This window comes from Manacus candei, unplaced genomic scaffold (assembly GCF_025592945.1).
Source record: "Manacus candei isolate 608988 ecotype Guabito, Panama unplaced genomic scaffold, ASM2559294v1 h1tg000051l, whole genome shotgun sequence".
Classification (NCBI taxonomy): domain Eukaryota; kingdom Metazoa; phylum Chordata; class Aves; order Passeriformes; family Pipridae; genus Manacus; species Manacus candei.
Genome location: NW_026138099.1, coordinates 2,373,411 through 2,399,996, shown reverse-complemented (window position 1 = coordinate 2,399,996; position 26,586 = coordinate 2,373,411). Strand labels below are relative to the sequence as shown.

Below are 26,586 nucleotides of genomic sequence, written 5' to 3'. Positions count from 1 at the left end.
TAGTCACAACAAATAAAAGCTTTTTCTTCCCCTCCAACCCTACAATATAATGGGCAGGGAAGGTTAGTGAAATGAAGGGGGACAGACTGGACAGGTGCAGAATCTGTCCCCATCTTAGCAGGAAACAGTAGTGAAGACATGCTTAAAAATTCAAGATTTTCTGTCTTAAGGCAGGATTTAGCTCATTACTGAGAGTAAGCAAAGTAGCATTACAAGGAAACTCAAGCAGCCCAGATGTTGGTCACTGAATTTCATGGCCAGTCTTCGCGAACGAAGATTAGGTAAAGGTCTTTACCCACATTTGTTACAAGCGCGCTGGTGATACGGGGCTTTGCAAATGCGGGTAAGGCCTTCTAGCCTGCGCAGTGGATTTTTTAGGTGAGACACAGTGTGTGCTGAACTGAGCCCACCCTTTAATCCTGAGGTTCATCTGCCGGGGCCGAGTGAGCTCGGACGGTGGCAGCGAGGTCCTCAGGACGTAGGTTTGTTTAGAGTGACCTTCTCTTAGATTGATGGCCTTACAGGGCTTATGAGATCCATCTGCCCGGGTTTAGAGTCGTCCTTCTCTTCAGTGTGTTCCGGGGCTCCCCTCTCAACTCCCACGATGGCACTGTCCGCACAGGCGAAGCTCCCATTCTCTCGCTCCTTTCCTCGCCCAGGGCCGGGCCCCAGTGCCCAGGGCCGGCCGGGCCCGCGCCGACGCCTGGTCACTGAATAGTTGTGTGACTTACAACTCAGCCTCTTAAGTTCTGAAGACTTGCTGGCAGTGCTTTGTGTAAAGCCCCCACTCACTCTTCAAATCTGAAGAGGGTGTGTGGAGATCATCACTGTAGTCAAGCCTTGCATTAGGAAACACTTTACTAGCTGTTGTTACTAGTGCCTCAAAAAGGAACGATCTTAGCAAGCTGTTAAGGAGAAGGAGTCCAGTCACGGACTGTTGTCATTTGAGATTTAATAACCATTCCCAACTGAGAAACCCGTTTTACAAGTTATTCCGTGTAACCATCCCAGCTTCTTTTTTGCCTTCTCACCTGGGTCAGTCTTTACAACTAAAATAATTCTGAACTGTGCATAAGATCAAGCTGCTTGCTTAGGTGTCCTTTAAAATGTGGGTGTTGTTTTTTGCTGTACTCCAGAGCAAGTCCAAAAATACTTGTCTTCACTTTTGCACTCAGTGAACTGTTCCTAGAGGAAATTATCTGTATGGAAGGAGGCTTTGGGGGCTTTCCCTTAACCCTGTAACTGCTGCTTTTATAGTGTTAGTTGGGCCTTTGATCTCCATACTCTTGATTGGCTCACAGCGAGATTATTTACAGTCAACAGGAAAAGTACCTTGAACTTGTCATTTTGATAAACTTGATACTTGTCAGCTTCTCTAGAGGGATTCCACATTTTGTTTTATAAATAAAACAAAAGGCACACAGTAGGTATTGTTTGGAAACAGGCTTGTTGTTCTTTAAAATGTACTTAATTCTGGATTAGAGAGCATAAGATGATTTTTTTTTTGTCTCCTGTTTCCACCAGCTCATTTCTAAACTATTTAAAATAAAGTGCCTGAGCATGTATGGTATTTAAAAAACCTTTCACATGATGTTTTTAAAACAAATAAATTTCAGCATTAAAATGTTAGTAATTCAGCAAAGGAAAATTCAACTCAGGATTGTATAGCTGTAATGATAATGTATGATATCCATCTTCTTTGAAAATTATTGTATCAGTAGAGTTGAACCTAGTGAATTACATAATTTAGGAACATTTACCAGAATGCTGTTTAAGAGGTACTACTGTAGTCTTCCCTTAAAAGCAAATGGAAAGATGTATCGTATTATGAAGTACTTAAATGAGAGAGAACAGTCTTCAGAAATTATCTGAACTAATTTGACTAGAACAGAAGGTCATGTGTGTGCATACCAAGTTATCACACTTAACTACTTGGCAGAGTGCAGGAGGAGTACAAGAGGGAGATTTTTGCTTCCCTTCCTCTCTAACCTGAATTAAAAATGTATTGGCTACTCATTGCTAACATCAAAACATTTCCAGCTAGCCTGAAGTTAGTATTTGAGTGTGCTTTTAACATTTAAAACTTTTAACAGCATGATCTGTCTCATATAAATAATGAAAGTCCCAGAGAAGTAAAAGCTACTGCTGCTTCTCTTGGCAAACGTCTACAATGTTCAGGAGTTGTAATGCATCTTAAAATCTGGCAGAAAGAACCATGTGTTTTATTTTTTCAATTTTCAAAGTAGGTGTTGTACTTACAATGTACTATTATATACTGATGTAACTGCTTTAAGGCTGAGTGCAGAATCTGTGTTCCCACCACTCCTCCATCCAATCCACTTAGCAGAGTCATTGATTTGAAGAATGAGACTGGGGACAATTATTTTTGCAGCATGCTGAGGTCCAGATTCAGGGTAGTGTTCAGTAGGCATCTAGAATTCAGCACATGCGTACGTTCCTCTGATTTCTTTTTCTGCCTTGTGACTTCCCTGAGATCAAAGTGTGTACCTCAAATCTGGCATCTGCTCAAGTGCTTTCCTGAATAGGAAATGGGATAATTTCCTGAACAAGGGTCTGGGGAACACAAGTAAGTGAGTGTAGATGAAGTGAGGCAGATATAATGGGCTAGGATGTTATTTGGACAGAGAGAACAGTAGTGCTCAAAGATTTCTTTATGGAAGGTATTTTTTATAGATAGTCAAGAGGATGTCTTGCTTTGGCATGACGTAGAATCTGCAAATATTTAATAACACCTAGTCATGTTTTCTTCACCTGTCCAATGAAGAGATTGGTTAGATAATGAATTCTGTTTTCAACGCCTAGCAGTGGCTGTGGCTTCTTAAATCGCGTAGGGTATTAAAAAAGCATAGAATAGAGTCTTCAGAAGCCACACAATCTAATGGGGAAGAGATGACTGAATTGCTAGTCTCTTGCTTAATACCTGAGAAAATCATGTGAACATGTTTGTGCTGACAGAAGCAGTCAGGATGTGGAGTGAGTGTTTCTACTGAATTTCAGGGGGCTTTTTGTAATCATGGTAGACTTTTGAAGGCTATCTTTTTTTCCCATCACTTTTCTACTGATCGAGTCAGGAACAAATAGGATTGAAAATAGGGGGGAGGGAGATAACTAATCAGAAAGTGTAGAAAGAGATCATTAGTTCTATCTGTGAAATATTCAGTTAAAACAATACTTTGCTTTGTCTTCTTGTCATCTCCTAGGTCATCTCTGCCTCAAAACAACAATGAAATTCTTTAGAGACAAGCAGACAGAAGGGAAGAAAATGAAAGTGTTTTCCCCCAAGGGGTTGATACATATGGATAGATTAGAAAGGAACAAAAATGTGAAAACTCAAAACTGATACCTTTGCTATGAATATAGCCTTTGTTAGGTATAACCAAAACTCAGAATGTGGGACACTGGGGCACAGTACGTGATTTAAGGCAGCTAAATTGAGTGTCTCATGGGACTGTCTTCAGACGTGATCTCCGTGGTTTTAAAGCAACAGTAGAAGGCTCATTAGTGCTAGATTAGATCCTTCTGGTGTAAATGAAGAATTAGAAGGGGAATGTAAATCCCAGGAGAAAGTTGTTAGGACCTGTCACATGGAAACTGAATCCACTTAAATATCCCTGGAGAAGACAACACTTAAAACCTGACCATTGCTGCTTTAATGTGGAAAATCTAGAGAGTGTAGACGTGTGTATTTTTTACCTCCTAACCTCTGTTGCTGGTACTGAAGAGATTTTTATAGCCCTCGTGGCTTGAGATGCTACAGGAAAGTGTGTTCAGCTTGGCTCAGTGCCTCCATTTTAATCACTATGCAAAGTGAAAGGACAACAGTTTTACTGTGGTGCTTGGTCTGAAAAGAGGACCCTAAGCAAAACCCGGTTATTCTTCAGGGGGTTTCCTGATTCTTGCGTGTATTCTTTAACAAAGTGTAAAGTGTACTGACACAGGCCTTTGATGGCTATCATAAAACATTCCCTCTTTAGTGTTTTTTTAGTATTCTGACAACTAACCAAGGATCCTTGTGTATTCTGTTTAAATGCAGTTGTTGTGAAAATGTAATTAGTGTTAATATTCTGGAGATATGTTGGATGCTGAGAATTGTCTGTGCATGTATATCACTGGCTTTTGAAGAACACCCGTGGAGTGCTACTACTTTTCGTTGCCTTGTGGCATGCCACTGAAACAAAGCCCATAATGCAGACTGGTGGTTTTACTGCTCTCTCCCTTTCATGGTGGTGAACCCACAATTAAATTGCTGCATTGAATGCTCCAACTGGTTGAGCTTTTCCCCTTATGCTCTGATTACATGCTTTCCCTGCTCTTTCTCCCTAGATAACTGCCAATACTCTCTATTCTCCGTGTTTCAGTTTTGCTAGAACTTCTCAAACTGTTTCAGGTCTCTGCTGAAGGAAATAGCGTGAAAAACCAGTAATTAGAACCCCAAATAAATATTTGAGGATAGTAGAGCTGTAGTTTCACATTTCCTTGGCACTGCTTGTTTCCTCAGGTTTCTAATGGTATTCACTCTAAATTCTTTTGAATCTCTGTAACTTCATGATCTTTGATCCCTCCATTTCATTGTGCCTGATTTTGACAAAAGTAACATTTAAGGGTTTGTACACTGTCATGGCCAACATGCAGGTTTGTTCCTGATTTTCACACTTACTTTCTAAAATACCAGCAGCATGTTTTTCTCTGGCAGCATTTCCAGGCTTGTGATGTTGGACCACTTACCTTTTCTGAGATCATTAGGGATGGTATGGTATTCCTCTGCAGCCTGCATAGGGCCTGGGGCAAACCCACTGTATTGCCTATACTAATTGCAGTTTGTACCTCTGATACCTTCTTGCAAATTTTTTTGCTCCTTCCAAATTACCTTCTCTGCTGAGTGCTGAAGCATGTGGTCTTATTCTGGGGTCTATTCAAAGGGGAGGAGATAGAATCACAGGGTGGTGAATGGAGAGAACGGATCAGGTGAATTACTCTGTAGTTTAAAGAGGAGGATGTTTGACAATGCCCAGGTTTGTTACCATCAATTAAATTCAATATTTATAAGTAGGCAGATGTGGAGAGCAGCCTTGATGGTAAATGTAATCTGTGAACTTTGAAGTTTCTGTAAACCTATCAGGAATGTTTAACTCTTTTTCCTGCCCATCTGTTTCTTTTGTTCCCTTCTGAAACCATGTCCTTTGTTCAAACTGTCTTGCTTACCAAAGGGCCCTTGTTACATTTGCCACACTCGATTTCACTATCTTCATATGCCTCTGCTAGGATATACTTTAAGCTAAACCTGGCTTTCCTTTTTACCTCACAACTGTGTTCTTCTACTTCTTCACTGCTTGCACTTAAGCTGCATTGGTTCTTCTCTCCATCCTTTGAACCTCACAGTGCCAGTAGTGATTAAGCCTTAGGTGTGTTATTCCTTCAGCCATTGATTAGTGGAGAAGCTGTATTTTAAAGGATTTATTGCAAAAATCCATCTGTGAAAGGCTAGCCGGTAGCCCTCACCATTGCTTTAAACACCTACCTTTCTTATCACCACCATGCACCTGTACACCAGGAGGGGCTGGAAAAACATCATCACATGCTGATAGGATTATTCTTCAAAATTACTAGGTATCTTCAACTGCTGCTGTGTGGCCCTCTCAACTTTTCCAGCAAATTGATAAGTGTATGTTGAAATATGACTGGAATTAATGTATACAACCATAGTAGTTTATTGTTCATTTTATTACCCGTTTCATTACATCTAGACTTTGATGCTTTTAATTATCTTAGATTAAATACTCCAGTGGTACCACCAGGGCAAGCAGATTACAAGTGTTAACAGCTACATGGATATTTTTGTAGAAATTGCATACCCCTATACATAATGTACATACATATCTGTACTTCTGTTCATGTAAAACTTCTGAGAACATGTGGGTTTTGAAGACTGCTGAGCCTACACATTCTCTTTATTCCAGACTACTTTATAGCCTTCTCATTGCTCTTGTAGGCAGTGCCACACATCTACACTTTGATGTTTTTCATGACACTCTTATCCTCTAATTATCTTCATTAATTTTGCAATTAGTGAAGTTAATTAGTGGGTAAAAATGCTGTATGAAACTTCAAAGTTTCCATTTTAATCATAGTTTGTATTAAAAATAATTATCACATGCTTGATTACTAAACTCAATTCAGTTAGCTCAGACTGTGTCATGTGATGTTAAAACCAGCTTTGTTCTGTATCTTTCCTAGCTAGTTAGTAGTATTTTTCACTAACAATAACTGAGGCTTTGTCTGATTTCTGAAAATGCAGCTACAGAGAAAAAGTGGTGAATGAGACAAAAAAAAAAAAAAAATTGATCATGATATGACTGAGTGGAAGTTGGGTTTCAGTTTGGGTAAGTAGAGAAACAAGTTGGAAAAGGGAGAGGTGAAAATATTAAAAAAGTCTACCATGACAAGTTATATATATGGGATCAATACTTGACTAGCAACCTTCTCTCCTTTGATGAATCATTTTAGAAGATTTGTGCTCTGAGTTGTACTGCCTGACTGTGTCAGCTTGATCACTATCTACTATGGATACCTAAAGATAAAGGCATGGTAAGGAAAATCCGCTTACCTAAGTGAGGATAGCAAAGAGGACATGTAGAAAATCTAAAGCAAAGAGCACAAAATCTGTGAGACTGGAATAGATAGTGGGATGTAGTAATAACAATAATAATAATAATAATTTAATAAGAATGATAACAACAAAAAGTGTAGTAGCAGTAATTGTGGGGGACCTGAGGAGCCACAGTCACTATGCAAGCATTCCATAGTGTCTGTAGATCAGTCCACAGCATTTCACACCACCTCCCTCATTTTAACCAAAGTAATATGCCCATTCATACAGGTATATGTAAATGAATTCATTCTTTGAGGCAGATGAGTGTTGTCTTGGAGCCATGTAGAAGGCCTTTGGTAGCTCTTGGTTGCAGTTTTCTCCCTGAGCAGTGCATGGTCTCTGTGGACTGTGCTGTACTGCCCCTTTTTCTTATTCCATGTCCTTTCACCTGTATGATGAGATGTCTCCCACCTCATACCATTCGTAGCTGACTAGAGAAGTCTTCATCTTAACCTTCAGGTGTCAGAAGTCTCATCACGAATTTCTCTATTTCTTTTTCTTTTTTTTCTTTGTGCTTCCGATGTAAGCATAGACGTTGTCTTAGACAGCTTAGTGCTCCAAGCCCAAACATAAGTGCAGTGGCTGAGTCCAAGCTCCTGTACTGGTACTTCCATCTAAAACACTGGCATCAACCAACAAAACAGCGTTACTGCCTGGTCGTTTCCCCGTGATGCATATTGTACCAATTTTTATAGTTCTTTTATACTTTCAACAGACTTTGTAACAGCAGTAATGTCATTCACATAATTATACCATAATTGACCTTAGCATTGAGCATCCTTGGCTTTTACTGCAGTTTGCTTAATACTTCAGTATGGTCAATTATCTTGTAATTCCCACTTTGTTGGGAATTATTGTTTTAATTATTCCACTCCAAATACATCATTTTGGCATAGTAGTAAGAGTACACATGGGAATGGTCATATTCGTGAATGCTTTAAAGAGTTACCATCTTAAACATGTGGGAAGGCTTTTCATCCTGTTGTCTCTAGTCATTACTTTTAACACTGATTTAATTTAATTATTACTTAGTCTGCTCAGACCAGGTCTTCATCTAGAGGAATCAGCATACAGGGAGTTGGGGCTTGCAGGATTTGAGAGCACTTGTATGGCTGTGCAGTCTGACAACACTGATTTCTGCCACGTTACAGTGTGAGCCATCTATGTCGATGCAGTTAACTTCCAGTGGAACCTGGGGCTAAAACAGGGAGTGTTTTTTCCCTTAGCAATTTGAACTATTAATTATCCCAAATAGACAGCATGCTGGAGAGAATTTTACTGCTGCGTAAGAGGCTTGCATGGCTTTTTTGATACTTATTTAATTTGCACCTGTATGGTACTGGTACTCCACCAGGAGCAGTGTCCTGCCAGTGTTGGAGAGAAAAAAGAGTGATCCTTGTGGTAGATTGTTTCAGTTAGCACTGCGCTCAGCACTGCCCAAAACAAAGACCGAAGCATAGCATGCCATGCTTTACAGCCTAGTGCAAAAAATACTGTGGGTCCAGCACTAGAAACACACTGTTCCACTTCTTAAGCAAATTATTTGAACACAGCAATGTGCTCAACCTATCCATAAATATGTATGTTCAGTTGTTTTTTGTCAGCATTTTGTGTTGTATTTAACATGAATAAAAATGTTCTACCTAAGCAGAATAAGAAAAACCTGTATATTTTGCTCAAACACAACTAAATGTAACCTACTTTCACCAAAGAGTATTTTTCCGATGTCTGATCTAATTATTATATGCGAGCAAACTCAGCATTATTTAGTAGGAAAATGCTACTCTTTCAGTAGATTAACACATTTTATTAAAGAAAACAGCAGTGTGAAAAGACTTTATTTCTCTATAAATTTTAATAGTTACTAAAACAAAGGCTCTGGCCCATTAAGTTACAGTCTCCAAGTTATAGTGCTGAATCACTTAATTTCTCTAAGTAGCCATCCTATTCCTGCCTCTTAAAGACAGCTGTTAGGAGGGCACTGATGTTTTAATCAAGGAACAGGGCAGAATCTGTCAGCTAAACAATTTGCTTTGATGGAGGTTTTCTTTCACAGTCTGCAAATGTAAGGGCCTCTCTTGGAACATGTGGGCCTGCACACTCAGGAACCAAGGTGTAGGTGTGTACAGGATTATATACAGGAATCTGATGTCAGTGGAAACCATGAGGACATTGTTACATCCTGGTATTTATCAATGAAGATAGATCCTTACAACTGTTTATAGACTGAAGAGCTGTTACGAACAATGGAGGGAACTCAGTACAGGTAATAGCGTTGTCCCTTGCACAGTGAAAATAAGTAGGCATTACGTCCATAGGAAGATCTACACCACAGCTCATTGGCTATGTGTATGACATGTATTTATTACTTAGCATAAGAGGTAAATTTAGATCTGCCAACACCATTACCAGAGATCTCATAAAGTCATTGATCTTTATGTAGCAGGTGCATTTCATGTTGAAAGAAAAAGAAGGTAGTGCTGCAGAGGTATTGATAGGCTGGCTTCATGCAAGGAAAGGGGGGGTGACAGTTAAAACTGGGAATATTTAGATTTTTTCTGTACTAATTGACTCTTGAGGCAAAATAATGTTAGTCCTAGTACACTGGCCTAATTTCAGGTTGGGAAATGAGATTCTGCCTGTTGTCAATAGGTGAGTTGTCTCCATTTGTCTGCTAATGTCAGGTGACATGCTGCAGGAGGATTTTTTCATATTGGTATCGGGTCTGATCCATCTTTAAAGCAATAGAAGCCTTAAGCAACATGCATTACCCCAATGCCAAATGTGGTGCTCATCCTTTATATGCTAATGTTAATTAGCTACTTTATCTTTCTAGTAGGGAACTTTAATTTATTACTTTATTAAGCAGTGAAATCAAAGATTGAAATGGTATCTATAGCACATAGCTAACCAGATTGTGAAAAATGAAATTATATGGTTTCAAATTTATGAAAATAAGTATTTCTGTTTAAGTAAGTGCAGTAGTTTAATTCTTTAGACAACACTCTGATTTGTAGTTTATTGGTGATCATTTTTCTTCCTTTTAAAACAAATTGCTTTCCATAGGGTGAAGTTGAAAAATAATGAATTGAATTCACATTACAAGCTACTGTCTCCCAAATTGTAAATGAATATAAATGTAATAGGAACATGCTATTAAAGTCTTTTGCAAAAGGCTATGCTATATCGTTGCAGTAAACAGATATGTTTTTAAAGTCATCAGTTCATTTAATGTTTCTTCTTGGACTTTATTTTAAGGGCTTCTGTACCTACTGCCGCTGTTGTCTCTAAATGTCTGAACATGTGTTGTCACTTCAGAGCAAAAAATAATTTTGTTAGTTTTTGTCATTTACTATAATAATTGATTAATAATCTGCTTCAAAATTAACAGTATTTTAAGATGTATTTGCTCCTTTTCAACTTATTTTATACTATCAGGGAGAGAGAGAGAGGGAGGCAGGAAGATATGAAAATGGGAAAGGCACAAGCAGTGTTCAGCACTAGCTTTGTTCTAAAATTTTTATTTCCACTCAGTGTTCTTAGAGAGTAATTCACGATTGACAGTCAAAAATGTGGAAGATTTTTGCAAATTCCACCACTCATTAATCTGAGATGCTCTTTACAAGAACTGGAAATTTTAGAAAAATTGAGTGTCGCAGTAGGGAGAAATATTCTCTCACATGACTTGGGCAATAAGGACAGCTTAATTTCTGTGGTTAAGTGTTCTAAATCCTTACCAGAAGCTTGTGATGTAATAAGGAAAAGAAGAAATTTTGTCATAGTGATGAAGCAGAAGTTACTCAGTGTAAGTGCTGATTTCTTGGTTTATGTTCGTGTTCATAATTGTAAAATAAACCAAGGAAGATGTGCACTGAGATCCCCAAAACAAAACAGCTGTGTAGTACAGTTTTATGTGGAACAACAGCTGTCTGTAGCGTATGGAGGGAGAACTCCCAAACCAGTGTTTCTGAATGAATGGGAGGATCTAAAATCCATCAGTAAGGACTTCTTTAGCTGTTGTTCCTCCCCACCCCATTATATAAGGAGGATAGTGATGGAAACAGTCAGCAGGGTTTCAACTGACAATTATTTTCATCTTCATTGCTGTCATTTCAAATTCTGAAAAAAGCTTGAACACATCCTTACTTATGTACGTTCAACCACTGACTTCAGTGTGAGATAAAGTTTAGTGCATGCTTAAATGCTCTCTTGAACTACAGCCAAAAGCTCCTGCTGCTGCTAAAATCAGTCCCAGAGGGAACTTTGCATCTTTCATTGTTTTCTTTTTTGTATACCAAGATACAGGCTCCACCAACTTTTGGGAATATGGTAGGAGTTGATAAATGTTGCCTGCCTTGTTTAAAGGAGTACAGTAGAATTTTTGGATGACAGTGCATAAAGTACTTGTTATCTTTCTTTCTCTCCTGTCCCTACATGTGCTCTTTAGCAATCATTACTAGGTGAGAGTGTAGAATGGTAAGAGAATTGCTGAGCCACTACATTTTGTTTCCATCTGCTGCAGACACAGCCTGTAATTGTAAACAGCATCAAAATAAAATGAGTTTAAGTGTTTTCCCCTATTCTTGGCTGCTTCAAGACTGTTCAGAAGCTTACTTCTTTCTTTGGTAAAAATCTTCATTCAGATGTTTGCTGAAGTGTGACTTGCGTTGAGCCTCTTCGTCCTTTTTGATGTACACAGGCAAACACACACATATGTACACACCCCTTCTTGGACTACTAATTTAACCCTGTTTATTTGTAGAGGAAACAAAGCTAAACAAGATCAATGCACAGTATTCATAAAATGACCCAATTTAGCTCTACATTCATCCAATTGACACTGCAGATAGCCACTGTTGTCATCAGTTGATCTCCTTTTTCTGTCTCTTGCAATACAATGTGCAATTTTTAATATAAGACACTTGATGGGTAGCTATCACCAATTAAAACCCAAAGTGCTATCTATAAGAACAGCTCCAAATTATATTATCAGCTTAAGATGTATTGAGGGGTCGTGACAAATGAACCACTGTTTTGAATAAGTGCTTGATAATGTTTCCTTCTGTTTTTGGACTGCAGAGCTCTTCTGTATCTCCCTCAGCCAGTTTCAGAACAGGAGAAAAGCACAGAAATTCTACAGATTATTCTTCAGATAGTAAAAAACAGAAAACAGAAGAAAAGGAAATAGCGGCTCGTTATGTGAGTAAATTGTCTGCATTGTGCATTGTTGTACTTAAGTGTTCCTCTGAAATTTCACCCTGATTCCTTCTGCATAACTAATTTTAAAATTGAGGGTCAAATTTTCAACAAGTTCTTGCTGGTTACCTCTAAAGTCTGTATTCGATTAAAGGTTTTCGGTGTGTATGATTGATAGTGTTTTTAACAATATAAATACAGAGCACATGGAAGCCATGTGACAGTAGTGCTGAGCTTTAGTTAGGCTGGGACTTGTTAGATCTGGGCTCTAATTTGGCTCCACTTCATAGTGCAGCGCAACTTTGGATGAAGATTTTCATCGTGTGTCCTTGTGTACCAGTGTAAAAACTGGAAAGAATACTATAGCTATGGCAACCTGCAAAGCAGAAGCCCTGTAGGTGATCTAAATATTCTAATTGTATTACCACTTAAAGCTTGGGAATGGTACATTGCATATTTGCGAGCAGCCTTGCTATTTTTTCTTAATGCTTAAGAGATGTTGGGATATTAAATAAATGGGTTTTAGAACATTGTGATTTGTCATTGCAGGACAGCGATGGTGAAAAGAGTGATGACAACTTGGTAGTTGATGTTTCCAATGAGGTATACACAATGGTGTTTTTTCTACCTTATAGTAGTGGTGGTGGGAGTGTCTTCAGTGGTTTCTGTGCGTATTGGTTTTATGACTAAGATTACAGTGTTTGCCTTCATAAAGGAACTTGAAATACATGAGGGAATCCAGTCACATTGTCTCTCTTTAGAAAACAAATCAGATCTAACATTTATTTCTACAAAGGGCTTTTTGTTTCTCATATGAACGGAAAGTTCTCTTGAGATATTTGAAGCCAGAACAGCACAAGATGGGATGCAGCATCTAACAGTATCTTCTAACAGTCGTTTGTTTCACTCTGACCATGAGTTCGTTTGTCAGCTTTATCAGGTCTGCTAAGTGCATCAAACCTTTTCAGTCTGTCACCTAAAAAAAAAGATTTACTTGCCTATTTCAATATCCATAAATTTTTTTACATAATTCAATGGCATCAAATTTTAGGGCTTTCTTTAAAAAAAAGGTTGTCCTTCATTATCCATCTCGATTTTACAATTGTATCAGCTAAATCAGTCGAGAACAGAAGAAAGACGTCAATTCCTATGACGGATCTTCATTCCGAAGCAAGGACTGCTCAAGTCAAGCACTAGTGACTAGTATGAAATTTTTATGCTAACCCATGTTGCTGATGTTTAGGATCCTTCTTCTCCCCGGGGGAGCCCAGCCCAGTCTCCACGGGAAAATGGCTTGGACAAGACTCGCCTGCTGAAAAAAGATGCACCAATTAGTCCGTCATCTATTGCATCTTCTAGCAGTACTCCTTCCTCCAAATCCAAAGAACTTAGCCTTGTAAGTGCTTCAAAATGCTCCTGACCCATGATTGTATGCTGAAATGCATGCTTACTGGATTTTTTTCTGGACACAATTTGTATTTCCACTATAAATATAGTGCAATATGAAGCATCAATTTAAAATTAGTTTAATTTATGTCTTCAAGGAAGTTTAATAACATAATACTGAGAAAGTCCACAGTCTTTTTTTTTGCAATAGGAAGAGGTTTTCATTGGTGGTGTGGGTAGATGATAGATTTGCTGTTCTGAGAGATATTCTTCTCCTCCTCCATATGAAAAGCTGTCAATCTGAGAATAAATAAAAGTACACAGGGGTTTCTTGAGCTGTTTTCCTGTGCTGTGGTTTATAGCAAATCCAGTTCCCTGCTTGGATGTGATTTGGTTGTTAGCTTTGCTTGAATTACCAGGCTATATACAACAACAATAATTCTTATTTTCTGTCTAAAAAGTAATCTGTCATTTACAAGAGCCTTCCTTGACTTGCATCACAAATCATAATGCAAAATGCCTGCAAGGGGTCTTCTTTCCTTTCATATTTGTGACCACAGTTAATCACCTGCCTAAGCTGCACAGTAGTTCCCCTCTCAGTTCTTCACAGGGCAGGGTACATGATTATTTAAAGAAGCAAAATAAATAAAAAGAAAGCTTAAAGTGAATGTTGTGCTCAGGAAAGGTGGTGGAATGACAGGTTCGGGTCTGGGAGTCAGTGATTCGTCTGATGAACAAGCTTGTCACAAGAATGGCATTGCACAGTCCCTGACTTTACACTCATCACTGTCTCCATCCTGCGTTTCTAGCACCATGCCTGGGCATGAGTTGTCGGTCAGTTTGGGGATTTTTTTCCACCCTTCTTGTCCATTCAGCAGTGGCCTCTCACAGAAAATCATAATCATAATGGGAACAGGTCCATGAGCAAAGTGAGACTACTGACAGAGTTCACATATGCTGCCAATTGTCAGATGGCAATGATTTTCATTTACCTCAGTCTGAATCATATGGACACTACTGATGAAGAAAGCTGTGAAGTCTGTAGTTAATTACCAAAACCATTCCATCTTTTTTGGTGTTTCTGCAGCTTCTCTTCATTGCCAAGCACTGTCAAAACCCAAGCCCAAAAGCTAAATATCACTAATCATACTCATTCTGGTTGTCGTTGTCTCTTTCCAACCACTACCTATAAGACTTAAATAACTCACAAGCTGTCTTCTTTCCTTTTTTGGTGACCAGAATGAGAAATCTACCACTCCTGTGTCTAAATCAAATACCCCAACTCCACGGACTGATGCCCCGACTCCAGGCAGCAACTCCACTCCTGGACTGAGATCAGTGCCTGGCAAACCCCCAGGTGTGGACCCAATAGGTTAGTGTACACATATTTCAGTGGCGTGAAACAGTGGCCATTTGTCCCTTACCAGGCTCCCTTTAAATCTGCAGTGTGAAATCAGTACCTTACAGTTACTTAAATTGGGTGCTGAGCTGTTTCTTCAACATTGTAATACAGTGTGTGTGTTTCATCATTGTTGCCGTTTTTGTTTTATTTGTTTGTTTGTTTGGGTTTTTTGTTATTATGTGTTGGGGTCTTTTTGCTGTTTACCAAACTCATGTTTCATCTGATGGGTCTAGAATGCCTCTGTGACTTCTTTCTTTTTTTACTCCCTCTGTAGCTTCAGGTTTAAGAACACCTATGGCAGTACCGTGCCCTTATCCTACTCCATTTGGTATCGTGCCACATGCTGGTATGAACGGGGAGCTGACCAGCCCTGGAGCTGCCTATGCCGGTCTGCACAACATTTCCCCTCAAATGAGTGCAGCAGCTGCAGCAGCAGCAGCAGCAGCAGCTTACGGGCGATCTCCAGTGGTAAGTGTTTGCCATTGGTGCATTTAGTTTTGAGAGCAGTGTATATTAAATATAAGACCTGTGGGTTTAACTCTAGTTCACTCTCTTTGTGGTTTGGGGAGCATGCTATGGAGAACATGAATTAAACAGTCTTCCCTTGCCAAGCTCTTACTTTAATACACCTTTTTGTTTTGCTTGGGGAAAACTATAGGTTGGTTTTGATCCACATCATCACATGCGAGTCCCAGGCATCCCTCCCAATCTAACAGGCATCCCAGGAGGAAAACCGTGAGTATCAAACATTCAGCTTTAAAAGTCAATCATCTGTTGGAAGTTGTGTTCCCTTGCTGGTTGGAATTCCCCTTAGCTGCTGAAAACTGCTGTGTGAATAGAAATAAATACAGCTATTCAACGAGAGCAGGAGAATTACTGTTTAATCTTAAAGTTACATTTATAAATTTGTTTTGAAGACTAGTAGCAGTCAACAGGGACTGGATGACATAGAGTAAAGGAGACAATTAAATGGAAAAAGAAGGTGAACTTCAAATCTGACTGGTTGATTGTCTGTGGAAATGCAAACTGGAATGGGATCTCAGCTATCCATCTCTACTGTACTCTGCTTCTCAGTTTAAAAAAAATTATTGTTTTGTTCACAAAAGCCTTGCAATTACTAGCAAACCTAGCAGCTGCTATAAGCAGTGTGCAGAGAAAGGAATGCTGACCTGTTTTGTTTGATTGAAAAATTATTGTATCATAATATTCAGATTCATCCTTTATGGAATGGACTGTAAAAGGTGACCTGCTCTACCAGGCTTATCATGTTGTGAACCTCGAAAGAAGAATTACGGAGACAAAGAACTCTCTGCTCATATTCCTCTTGAGCTAGAGAGGAGAAGAACTAAAGCAGCTCCACAAACCACATTGATCCAGATTTTATGTATGGGTCATCTAATTCCACTTCCTTCTGACACTTGTGGAACACTGTGACCAGTTCATCCTACAGAGTGTGAAGGTCAAGGGATGTTTGTGTCACTCCATCTCTAGCTTTTTTGTGTAGGAACGTGTTTGTCGAGGAGTGGTTGGGGTTAGTTACACACTTGCATGTGTGAGTAAATGGATACTTACCTGCCAGTGGGCTTGCACACACACAGGATTAATGGTTAATATGGTGACATAAGCGATCAAACCTAGTGCCTATAACTCTTCTTGTACATGTGTCACACAAATCAAACCAGGTCCAGATCTCTCAAGCATGGTAACCACCTTCAGTTGACTTTCTGCGAATTTTTCCACCCTGTTAGGTGGCTGTGCAAGGGAGGTATGGAAATTGATGATGAGCTACTTGGATTAAAAATTCTGTGGGTACAGATCTTCATCCGATGCATACCATGGGCTCTTAGAAATGTCTTGACATAGTGTTCAAATGTTTGCTGGATTTAAGTTCATCCCCTGTGGAGTCAATGACCTGAAAAGAAGTGTGACTGGATCTGCTAGGCTTTGCTTGCTGTGGTCTGAGCAATGGCAATTGCAGGGATGAAGGGACTTCCCTGCTTACATCTCACTTACGCTAGAATTTAGGGGAATAAAACATGAGGTAAACTGAAATCAAATCAATTCAATTCTGGTACATCTCCAAGGTTTTTGAATGTTGTTGCTGTGTTGATGTCTCTGTTAAGCATTTAAATGTAGCTATCATTTGTCTACCATAGGGCCTGAAATTTTAAAATCTGTGGTTCTTTTAGCATGAGGGCATTGACTTTTCTTCATCTTAAGTGTGGTACTTCTCACAGCTTCCATTCAGGATTGTTTCTCATTTACTTTCTCACTTACTTTTTCATTTACTTCTCCTTTTCCTTTAGAGGGAAAGCTGTGTAAATTCTCTGCACTGTTGAATATCTTGAAATAGAGTGGGCAGCATGTAGTACATCAGGGATCTGGCCCCGAATAACTCTCTTTTCACTTTGGAGATACATCAACATGTTGACTATTGTACAGTATATAAGTAGGGAAAAGAAGGAAAAGGTGCTCACCAGGTGTTTATAGTGTCAGTTATTTGTAAGATATTTACAGTCCTTCTGTAAGCAACATGCGGTGTTAGTTCTTAGGGGGAAAAAAAAGGCGAGCACTCAATGACCACAAAATAATCACATGTGCTGGTATGGAGTAATGAATAGAGTGAGGATAATGTAAGATATAAGATTTATTTCTGTAATTTTTAAATATGCTCTCTGTGTTCATTATAACGATGCTAAAAAACACTTTGGCTGATAAAGGTATCATACACTCAGTGCTCAACATGGCTCTGCAGAGTGTGACTGTGTACAGAAATCAGAAAAGAGGATTATGAAATTCCACTTGATTTTAGATGACCATCAACCGCTTTTTTCAGTATCTTACTGCACAAACAGGAAGTAGGGAGATAATGCGGAAGATATTTCAGATTTCTGTGGTGATGATCAAACCCTAATTCTACTCCTTTAGGCAGTTTTCTTCTTCTAACAACCACAGAAGTCTGTCGTACTGTTTCCTGAATGTATTTAATGTCAAAAAACAGAGAATGGTGTTATGATCTGTCTCTCAGATTTGCCAGAATAAGAAACAGAGTACAGTGTGAGAAAAGTGTGTAAAGCACTGTGAATAGGGCAGAAAGATGAAAATGCCTTTGCATTTTGTCTCACTGACAATTATTGTTCCAGTGTTAATGCACTATGAATCTTAAATGCCAAATTCAGTAGTTGAATTCTGAACATTGCCTTCCTTCAGTGACTTTGAAGCATTAATTAAGGAAGTGAGCTTACAAAGTATTCTCATAAAATGATTTTTTTGTGAGCTCTTCTCATCCCACCATTGTGACAATGAATTTTTCATCAGTACTATGATGATTTTTTAGGTCTAAGGAAATTAAAGCCTTCCATTAAGCCTACCTTGGTATGTGTAGGTGAACCCTCTTACAAAGTCTGTGCCCTTGTAATAGATGCAATGTGTCAGGTAGCATCTCAGAACAAGACAATTTCACAACCTAACTGTTCTCCCTGGAAAATATTTTAAGATATAACTGTTGATAGGTTATTCACAGGTGGCATAAGTGGCAGTCACACAACACGTTCTTTCTCAGTGAGAGGCCTGATTTTGGCAAGAGAAATTGGAATCTGTAGTAGTTGTGTTGGGTCCATAAAAAAAAAAAAAAAAAAAAAAAACACACACAAAAAACCCCAACCCGACTCTCCTCCCCAAAAAAACAAACCCTTCCCCCAAAAAAAGAAACCCACAAAAAAACCCCACATAACCCAAAGCCAACAACAACAACAAAAAAACGAAAACCCCAAACCAAAACCAACAACAACCAAACCTGCTCAAAAACCAAAACCAAACAATCACCACCAACAACAAAAAAACAACAAAAAATTCCATTCCAGTGCATTTTTGCTGGTCTGTCATGTCGGCTGTCAGCAACTGTGCCTTGAGGACTTAGCTCTTTGGTGGTGGGTGGAGGTTTCACTGCACCCTTAGGTACAGTGCTGAGCAGTTTTGCTGAAGGGGCTTGGGAGCCACTGTGTGTTTGGGGCAGATTGGCAGCAGTCCAGCTGAAGCTGCCACATCAGAGTCAGTAAAGTGAGCAAGTAAATGTCCCCCCTGGCACGCAGCTACCTTCCATGCTCTGCAGCCAACTACTTCGGTCTTTCAGGAGCCCCTTACCCAACCTTCCTTCCCTTCTCTGCATGCAGTGATATCCTGATCCCCAAGTTTAAGAATGCCTATGCCCCAAAATAAAGAGTAGTGTCATATAGCCTCATGTCTTGTCATGTCATGGCAGAAATCATCATTGCATGAGTTGTTAAAGGTTGTTTGATTGGTGCTTGACTTTTACATTAAAAGATGAGTGATTAGCTAAGTTTATGCTTTGAGGGCCATGCTATAGATAAATATTTCTTCTTTGCATGATTAAAATACCTGATATAAGCTAAGTTCATTAGAACATGGTGCTAATAATACCAAGGTCATGTGTTTGATTCCCATACACGCCGTTCACTTAAGTGCTGGACTCAAGGATCCTTGCAGGTCCCTCTCAACTCAGATTAGTCTGTGAAATATCTGTGAAAAAGACTGCAAAAAAATTGAGCTAAGGGCACAATCTAAAGGCCTACAGTGGAAACATGTCTTTGATTCTATTTTCTTAAACAGGCTTGAAGAAAAACTCTTTAAATCACCCCCTATAATTTTTCCCCCTCAGAGCATACTCATTTCATGTAAGTGCAGATGGTCAGATGCAGCCAGTTCCTTTCCCTCCTGATGCCCTCATCGGTCCGGGAATCCCTCGCCATGCCCGTCAGATCAACACTCTGAACCACGGGGAAGTTGTGTGTGCAGTTACCATCAGCAACCCCACAAGACACGTGTACACGGGTGGGAAGGGGTGCGTCAAAGTCTGGGACATCAGCCACCCTGGCAACAAGAACCCTGTCTCTCAGCTGGACTGCCTGGTAGGTGAACAGCAGGATATGGCAATGAAAGAAGATAGGAGGTCGTGTTAATATTGCAATGCTACATCTTAAGTGCAAAAAATAGTGGGTATTTGAGTGCTGTCATGGTATCAAAGATTGGTATTACGTTTGTAATTTTGGTGTTTCTTTTAAAATTGAGGTTGGAGTATATCCCTTCCATACTTGTGGGGTTTTTTCCCCACAATGACTCAAAACATTTTTAATATCCTAAAATTTTATTGGTAGGAGGAAAGATCAAAGACAGCACAACAGATATTGTTTATAAACTTTGACATTTTTTGGCAGTCTTAAAGCTTGATATCCTATCATGCTTAAAATTGCTGTCTTAAAGCTGTATGCCCTGAGAATATTTGAAGATTGCGTCATGTGTTTTGTGTATGTGCAGGAACGGATCACCCAATCTTAATGTGACAAAGATTAAAAATATTATTAAAAATATCTCTGAGTGTTATTCACAAATTATTTGAATGTGCTAACAAGATGAACTGTTGCTAGCAGCTTTTCTTTTGTAATTTAGGAGTTCTTGGTAAGATGTGGCTACATGTTGCAAAGGTAGTAAAATACGAACTGTGCAGCACATGTAGGCTTACAATGAATTGCTACACAAGTTGCTACACAAATGAAGAAAATTACCCAAATATTTTCCTCTGACATCTCCTAGATGGTGGCAGCAAGTCTCACTGGAGTGGGAAGGGGGGAAGTGTGCAGGGAATTTGGTAATCCCCCATGCTGAGAGGCTAATGTGCTGAAATAAACAGAGTATGAAAATATAACTTTCTACACCAGCTGTCAAATACAGCTATCTTGAATTGTTTTGGGCTGGGTTCAGGTCTTTGCATTTTGATGCTAATTAAGATTAAATATCTCTCACTACTGAATTTTGTAGATCAAGCTGAAGTACTTCCCTAATGTCATGTTATTTTCTGGCATTAATACACTTTTATCATTGTCATAAGTATAAATGGCTCATTAAAACCAGGAGGGAATACAATACTTTTATGGATTTCTTCTCTCATGTTAATGCTGTTTTCTTTCCTCATGAGTAATCTCTTGATGGCTTCTGTCTCCACAGAACAGAGACAACTACATCCGTTCCTGCAGATTGCTCCCTGATGGCCGCACCCTGATTGTTGGTGGGGAAGCCAGCACGTTATCTATTTGGGACCTGGCAGCTCCAACTCCTCGCATCAAAGCAGAGCTGACATCTTCTGCTCCAGCTTGCTATGCCCTAGCTATCAGCCCTGATTCCAAGGTCTGCTTCTCTTGCTGTAGTGATGGGAACATTGCAGTGTGGGATCTGCATAACCAGACTTTAGTAAGGTAGGTCGACAGAACTGGATCGTCAGATTGTGAAGAATTAACTAGACACAGCCTTATGTGCACCTTTGCACATATATGCCGTTTTCTCTATGCATAGATGCTTCCAATATTTTGTTGTTTGGCAGTAGCCATGCTAATACCTTGACAAAAATCTAGATGATTCTTTGTAGATTTTGAGAGTTTCACAATTCCAGCCCTGTTGAGCAACCCATAACTGTAATTCCCTAATACCAGCTGATGTTGACTCTGCTGTAGATTCTTTGAATAGATGGTTTTCTTTGTTTCTGTGCAATACACTGCTCTCACTCTAATCTCTTTAATCAGAGGTCCAGCAAAATTGTCTTGGGTAAAGCTCTGTGTAAATTACTGCATTGCAAACTTAGCTTCTTAGGAGCATGTGCTGCTGCTCAACACTGATGTACATTAAGCTAGGAGCCGATCATACAGAGCTTCTCTGTGCACTGTACTGTGTGTATGTTTTTACATGCAGTGTGTCAGTGTTGCATGTAAAGTCAGGCTTTTACTTCCTGATATTCCCCTTTAGACTGCTCTTTTTTTTTAGAACTTTGGTAACCTGCAGATTCTTCCTAAACTAAGGTCATTTTCCTGATCATGTTACATTCCACTGGAGAGAATGAGTATTTTAAGTTGAATAGTGGGTATCACACAGTCAGCAGCAAAGATTTCCAGAGTACCTGACTCTTAAAGTGTATTTTTTGAAATCAAATTAGCACTTGGCTGTTGGGGCTGATTGCTTCATCAATTCAAAAACTTACATGATTGTCCCAGAGTTTATATTAATTTGGGATTGCTATTGGAATCTACATTACTGTTGTCTTCAATGGCTGCATGTTAGGGACTGAAAGAAAAAGGAAGTATTTTGTATACTTGCTCAGAACCAACTCTTTCCAGTGCAAGAACATGCTGATCTTCTCTCAATATATTCAGGCAATTTCAGGGCCACACAGATGGAGCAAGCTGTATTGACATTTCTAATGATGGCACCAAACTATGGACGGGAGGCTTGGACAATACAGTCAGATCATGGGATCTCAGAGAAGGGAGACAGCTACAGCAACATGATTTCACATCACAGGTTCAATCTCAGAAGCATTGGCATGTTAAGAAAAGTTTATCATGGGTTTTTAAAACTAGCACTTTTTGGGAGGGGGTGAGGGAGTTTCTGAAAAAAAAAGCAGACTCTTAAGAGAACTCCAAAGAATTTTTCACTTAGTGTCATACTCTTTTTTTTTTTACTTTTTTTTTTTTAATTTATTTAATGGGGCAGCTAAATGTCTTTCTGGGTTATAACTATGTGACAGATTAGTACTTCTAATGGAGTAATGGAGAATCTTTTTATAAAACAAGTGTGTAATCTGTTTCCCTTTCTGTAGACTGAGGTTCAGAAATATTTTATGAAAATATTTTTAAATGCTGTCAGATAAGCTCGGACATTAACTTTTACTTGATTCAGTATTTCACTATTGCAGTTTTAATAGCATTTAATAGCATAGCTTTACAGCTGTGTTTGCATGAACTAATTTATCTTGAGTACTGTAGTAATTGAATTATCATGTTTTTAAAACTGTAGTAGACCAAAAATGTGGTTTTGCATAGTGTTAACAGTGTAGCAAGGATCTCAAGCTCATTCCTTTACTGACTGAAGCATATGCTGTGCTAATTACAGATCTTCTCACTGGGCTATTGTCCAACTGGTGAGTGGTTGGCAGTAGGAATGGAGAACAGCAATGTCGAGGTGCTACATGTTACTAAGCCGGACAAGTATCAGCTACATCTTCATGAGAGCTGTGTATTGTCACTCAAATTTGCTCACTGTGGTAAGCAAATCTTGATATATCAATGTTTTCCTTCCTGAGAAGTTCACTCAAAATTATCTTTAAATGAAAATATAATGTAGATACTTAACTATAGGGTATAGTTAAAAATTAGGTATTAAATTTTAATATTAAGATTATTTTAAAAACTACGACTGCTTTTTGTATTTACTGCTTTTTTTGTGATTGAACATCATAATGCAACCAAATGAAAATATTACTGTTTCTTTGAATATGTGTGAATGCTTTGTTGTTATGATCAATCTGTTTCTTGAGGTGTATTCCTTGAAAACAAAATGCAACAATAACATTTAAACAATCTGTTGTAGGCAAATGGTTTGTAAGCACTGGAAAAGATAATCTTCTTAATGCCTGGAGAACACCTTATGGAGCCAGTATATTCCAGGTAATAATCTCCTAAAAGCTATTTTCCACATACATTACAGTGCAATAGAGCTGCACATCTCAGGGTCTGTCAGTAATTCAAGGAATTTTCACATGGAAATGCAGCTAATTACTATATTCCTTAAAGAATTTGTCTGTAATTAGAGAAAGATATGCTTTTATTTAGTAATTCAGCTCTTACAGTAAAGTAGCCCTTTAATACAAAATTGGTTTTAATACACTTCTTTTTCACCATCTTCTACATATTGCTGTAATACTGTACCCAACTCATGTCTCCCACAGACAGCCCAAATCATGCTAACAAGAACACATCTCCCTTAAAAGTGATGTTAAAAACCCCATTACAGCTTTCTTAATGAGGGGTAGATAAGAAAACTTCCTTTGCGGTGCAGCAGAGGCATCTTCACCGAAACATAGCATGTTGGGGAAGTGTTTAGCTCTTGCAGTGGCAGGCAGAAAAGAATGTGGACATATGTTATATATTGCGCTGAAACAGCAAGGCAAATGTGACAATACATTAACATAATCTCAGCACAGACAGAAAAGCTGGAGGAGATAGAGCTACTGCAACCCGGTACATCCTGTCTCCCATCCACCTCCTATACACTTGTTGTGCATCCTCTTCCACTAGAATATCTTTTCCTGTTTGCATCCTCCCTGATAATGTGAATTCTTTTGCACAAAGCTTTTGTCTTTTCTCTTGGGAAGTAGTGAGAGGAGATATAGTTTATTCTTGGAGTCTCCTTATTTTATACCTGTGGATGGGTTGGGCTTTTTACTACTACTTCATGTGAATTTGTGGTTTATAACAAAAAAAAAGGGAAGAAGATGCTTTTAATTAATTTTTATGCAAATCCAATATGTAAAATATCAGTAAATGCTCATTCCTTGTAAAGTGTATAGAAAAGACTACTTCTATTCATTGGATTGATAGATTATCTTTAGGTACTTAACATTCATTTCCCTTTCCACAGCTGTTTTATCTTGTAACAGATCTTTTTGTGGAACAAATTTGGAGACCTGGTCTTGTAACAAAAGTACAGTACTGATACTTAAATGAGCTTTTGGTGTATTCCTGCTCTATAAACTCTTCCAATTAATCTTGAAGCCCTTCAGGATTGAAGTATCGGAAAGTCGTAATTTCTTTTTTTTTTCTTTTTCTTTTCTTGTAGTCCAAAGAATCCTCATCTGTGCTTAGCTGTGATATCTCTGTGGATGATAAATACATTGTCACTGGCTCTGGGGACAAGAAAGCTACAGTCTATGAAGTTATTTATTAGAGACAAATCTGAATGCAGACAGAACTCCTTCTCCTAGCACTTTGCTGTATATTCCTTTTGTTTTTTCTTTCTAAACTGAAAACTTAAATGCTCATCACAGTTGTGGAATTTATTTTTACCTTCTTAACTTGCTATTGGTTTGTGAATGTTCATTAAGAACTCGTGATACCAAATTGTCAGATATCTATTTGGAAGAAGATGGAATAAGCATACTGAACAGTGACCTTGACTCTTTAATTATGTATTATAGCTGTAATGTATTTATTTTGTTTAAAGAAGGCTTTCTAACAATGAACTGACTTAATAAAGCTGTCTGACCCGGCTTTAGTTTGAAAAATGCATTGTATACTTGTGTTTTTGCAGGTGGATAAATTGGGGATCTTGGAGAAGGATGTTCAGGAGATAGTTAAAGTTACACTAAATAGACTTGTAGTTTCTATTTAAAAAAAAATAAACTTTGTTATATTTTTTAGTCCTGTTCTTGAATGAGACCTCTAAATGTTATTACAGTATAATTATTTGGTGGGAAGATGCTGTATCTTAACTATTTTAGACAGTCTTGGAAACTTAGGAAATTGCAAACTGTAGCCAGTGATCTACATGCCTGTGATGAATGGCAAATTCAGTTCACATCTAAATTAAATTTAAGTAAGAATGTGCTAATTTATATATTTGCAATGTTAATATAGCATCTTGTGTACAGATTTGTTCTCAATGCTTTTCTGTTGATAAACATAAAGCATTTTGGTGTCAAGCTAGGTTTTTTAATATAAACACCTCTCTTTGTTATATTGTAGAGAGTACAATAAGTTGCCTCAGAGAATCACCTTTGTTACTTCTGGAAACTTTTGCAATGTTTCCTTGAAAATGGGGATATGTGTCTTTGGGCAATTTTTCAATTACAAGAGATTATGAAAAATATTTGATATGTTCTTTGGAAACTGCACTGAAATAAGAATGGATGCCTACCAATATACAAACTACAAAAGCAATGACCTCCAAGGTAGGATTTACAAGAGTACTCATTCCGACATTCAAAAAGGAATGGATTCTCATTGGGATAAGGACTTGCTTTGTTTGCCAGCAGTTCAATCCAAGTCTTGATTGGATGTCCCTAAAAAGGACGCAGACTGAGCCATTGTGCCAGAGACAACGTGTTATCTTTTTATGTTGTTGTTGTTGCTGTTGAACTATGATCTGTGACTTTTTTTTTTTTGAATGCTTTAAAAAAAATCTTTAAGTCTGTGGATCTGCTGATGTACAGTGCCTTTGCTGCTATGGATCAAAATCAAAAGACCCGTGTAGATAAATCTTATTGTATAAGTAGAAAATTACTTAATTTCATACTAGAAATGGATTGATGCTGCAAGTTAAAATGGACTGTTCATTGAAGTTCCAAATGTGGTAGCAAAAATGGTGTCTTAAGTGCTTAGTGTTTGATGTCATTAACAGTTTCGTAATACTCTACATTGTAGAAAGATTTTGATACTAAACTGTGTCATTGTACATAGTTCTAATGCATTGTATTGACCACCAGTACTTCTATAATGGTAGATTATTGTTTGTGCATTCAGACTTTTAGACATTAAAAATAAGTAACTTCTAAGATGCATTTTTCTTTCTTTTCCTCCCCTCCCTCATTCTTAATATGTGTGATAATCTCAGTTATGTGTGCAGAATGCCGTCCATAAGGACAACAGCCATTCAGTCACAGAACATGCCGCTACAGATACTTTGTGGGTTTGACACTGAGAGACAATGAAGAGTTTCATCTGAGCTAGTGAAATCAATGAATTTATAGTTTTCGAAGTTACTTGACTGCAGTGATTCTGAACTCTTGGAAGCATTAACCACAAGAGTTTGGCTGGGTCACCTGGGAGTTTGCCACCTCCCATTTGGGCAGTTGTCCACCTGACATAAAGCTTTTTGTTATCCCATACCTTGGAGAGAGTGAAATTGGGGACCATTCCTGCTCACATGCCTGCTGGAGTATGTAGAGCTCGGCAGGATTTGGGGAGTAGTGTTGCACTGCAGCATCACACCTGGGTTTCCCCGTCCAGACATAAAATCTGTTGATGCCCATAGATAGGCTTCTCTCAACTACATTTGGGTTTAGATCAAGAATTTAGCCCAGCTGCTGTGA

At 38.5% G+C, this 26,586-nt stretch overlaps 1 protein-coding gene across 3 annotated transcripts in view; it reads left to right on the top strand.

The window, feature by feature from the left end:
- Nucleotides 1-26,055, top strand: part of TLE4 (TLE family member 4, transcriptional corepressor) — a 100,888-nt gene extending 74,833 nt beyond the window's left edge. For all 3 annotated transcript variants that reach the window (XM_051801408.1, XM_051801407.1, XM_051801406.1), the window contains 12 exons: nucleotides 11,750-11,869; nucleotides 12,416-12,469; nucleotides 13,110-13,262; nucleotides 14,492-14,624; nucleotides 14,929-15,122; nucleotides 15,313-15,389; nucleotides 19,333-19,582; nucleotides 20,676-20,923; nucleotides 21,872-22,019; nucleotides 22,611-22,761; nucleotides 23,088-23,164; nucleotides 24,336-26,055. In XM_051801408.1, coding sequence (XP_051657368.1) covers nucleotides 11,750-11,869; nucleotides 12,416-12,469; nucleotides 13,110-13,262; nucleotides 14,492-14,624; nucleotides 14,929-15,122; nucleotides 15,313-15,389; nucleotides 19,333-19,582; nucleotides 20,676-20,923; nucleotides 21,872-22,019; nucleotides 22,611-22,761; nucleotides 23,088-23,164; nucleotides 24,336-24,443 — 1,713 coding nt within the window. In that variant the 3' untranslated portion in view covers nucleotides 24,444-26,055. The remainder of the gene's footprint in view (nucleotides 1-11,749; nucleotides 11,870-12,415; nucleotides 12,470-13,109; nucleotides 13,263-14,491; nucleotides 14,625-14,928; nucleotides 15,123-15,312; nucleotides 15,390-19,332; nucleotides 19,583-20,675; nucleotides 20,924-21,871; nucleotides 22,020-22,610; nucleotides 22,762-23,087; nucleotides 23,165-24,335) is intronic.
- The last annotated feature ends 531 nt before the right edge of the window (nucleotides 26,056-26,586 follow it).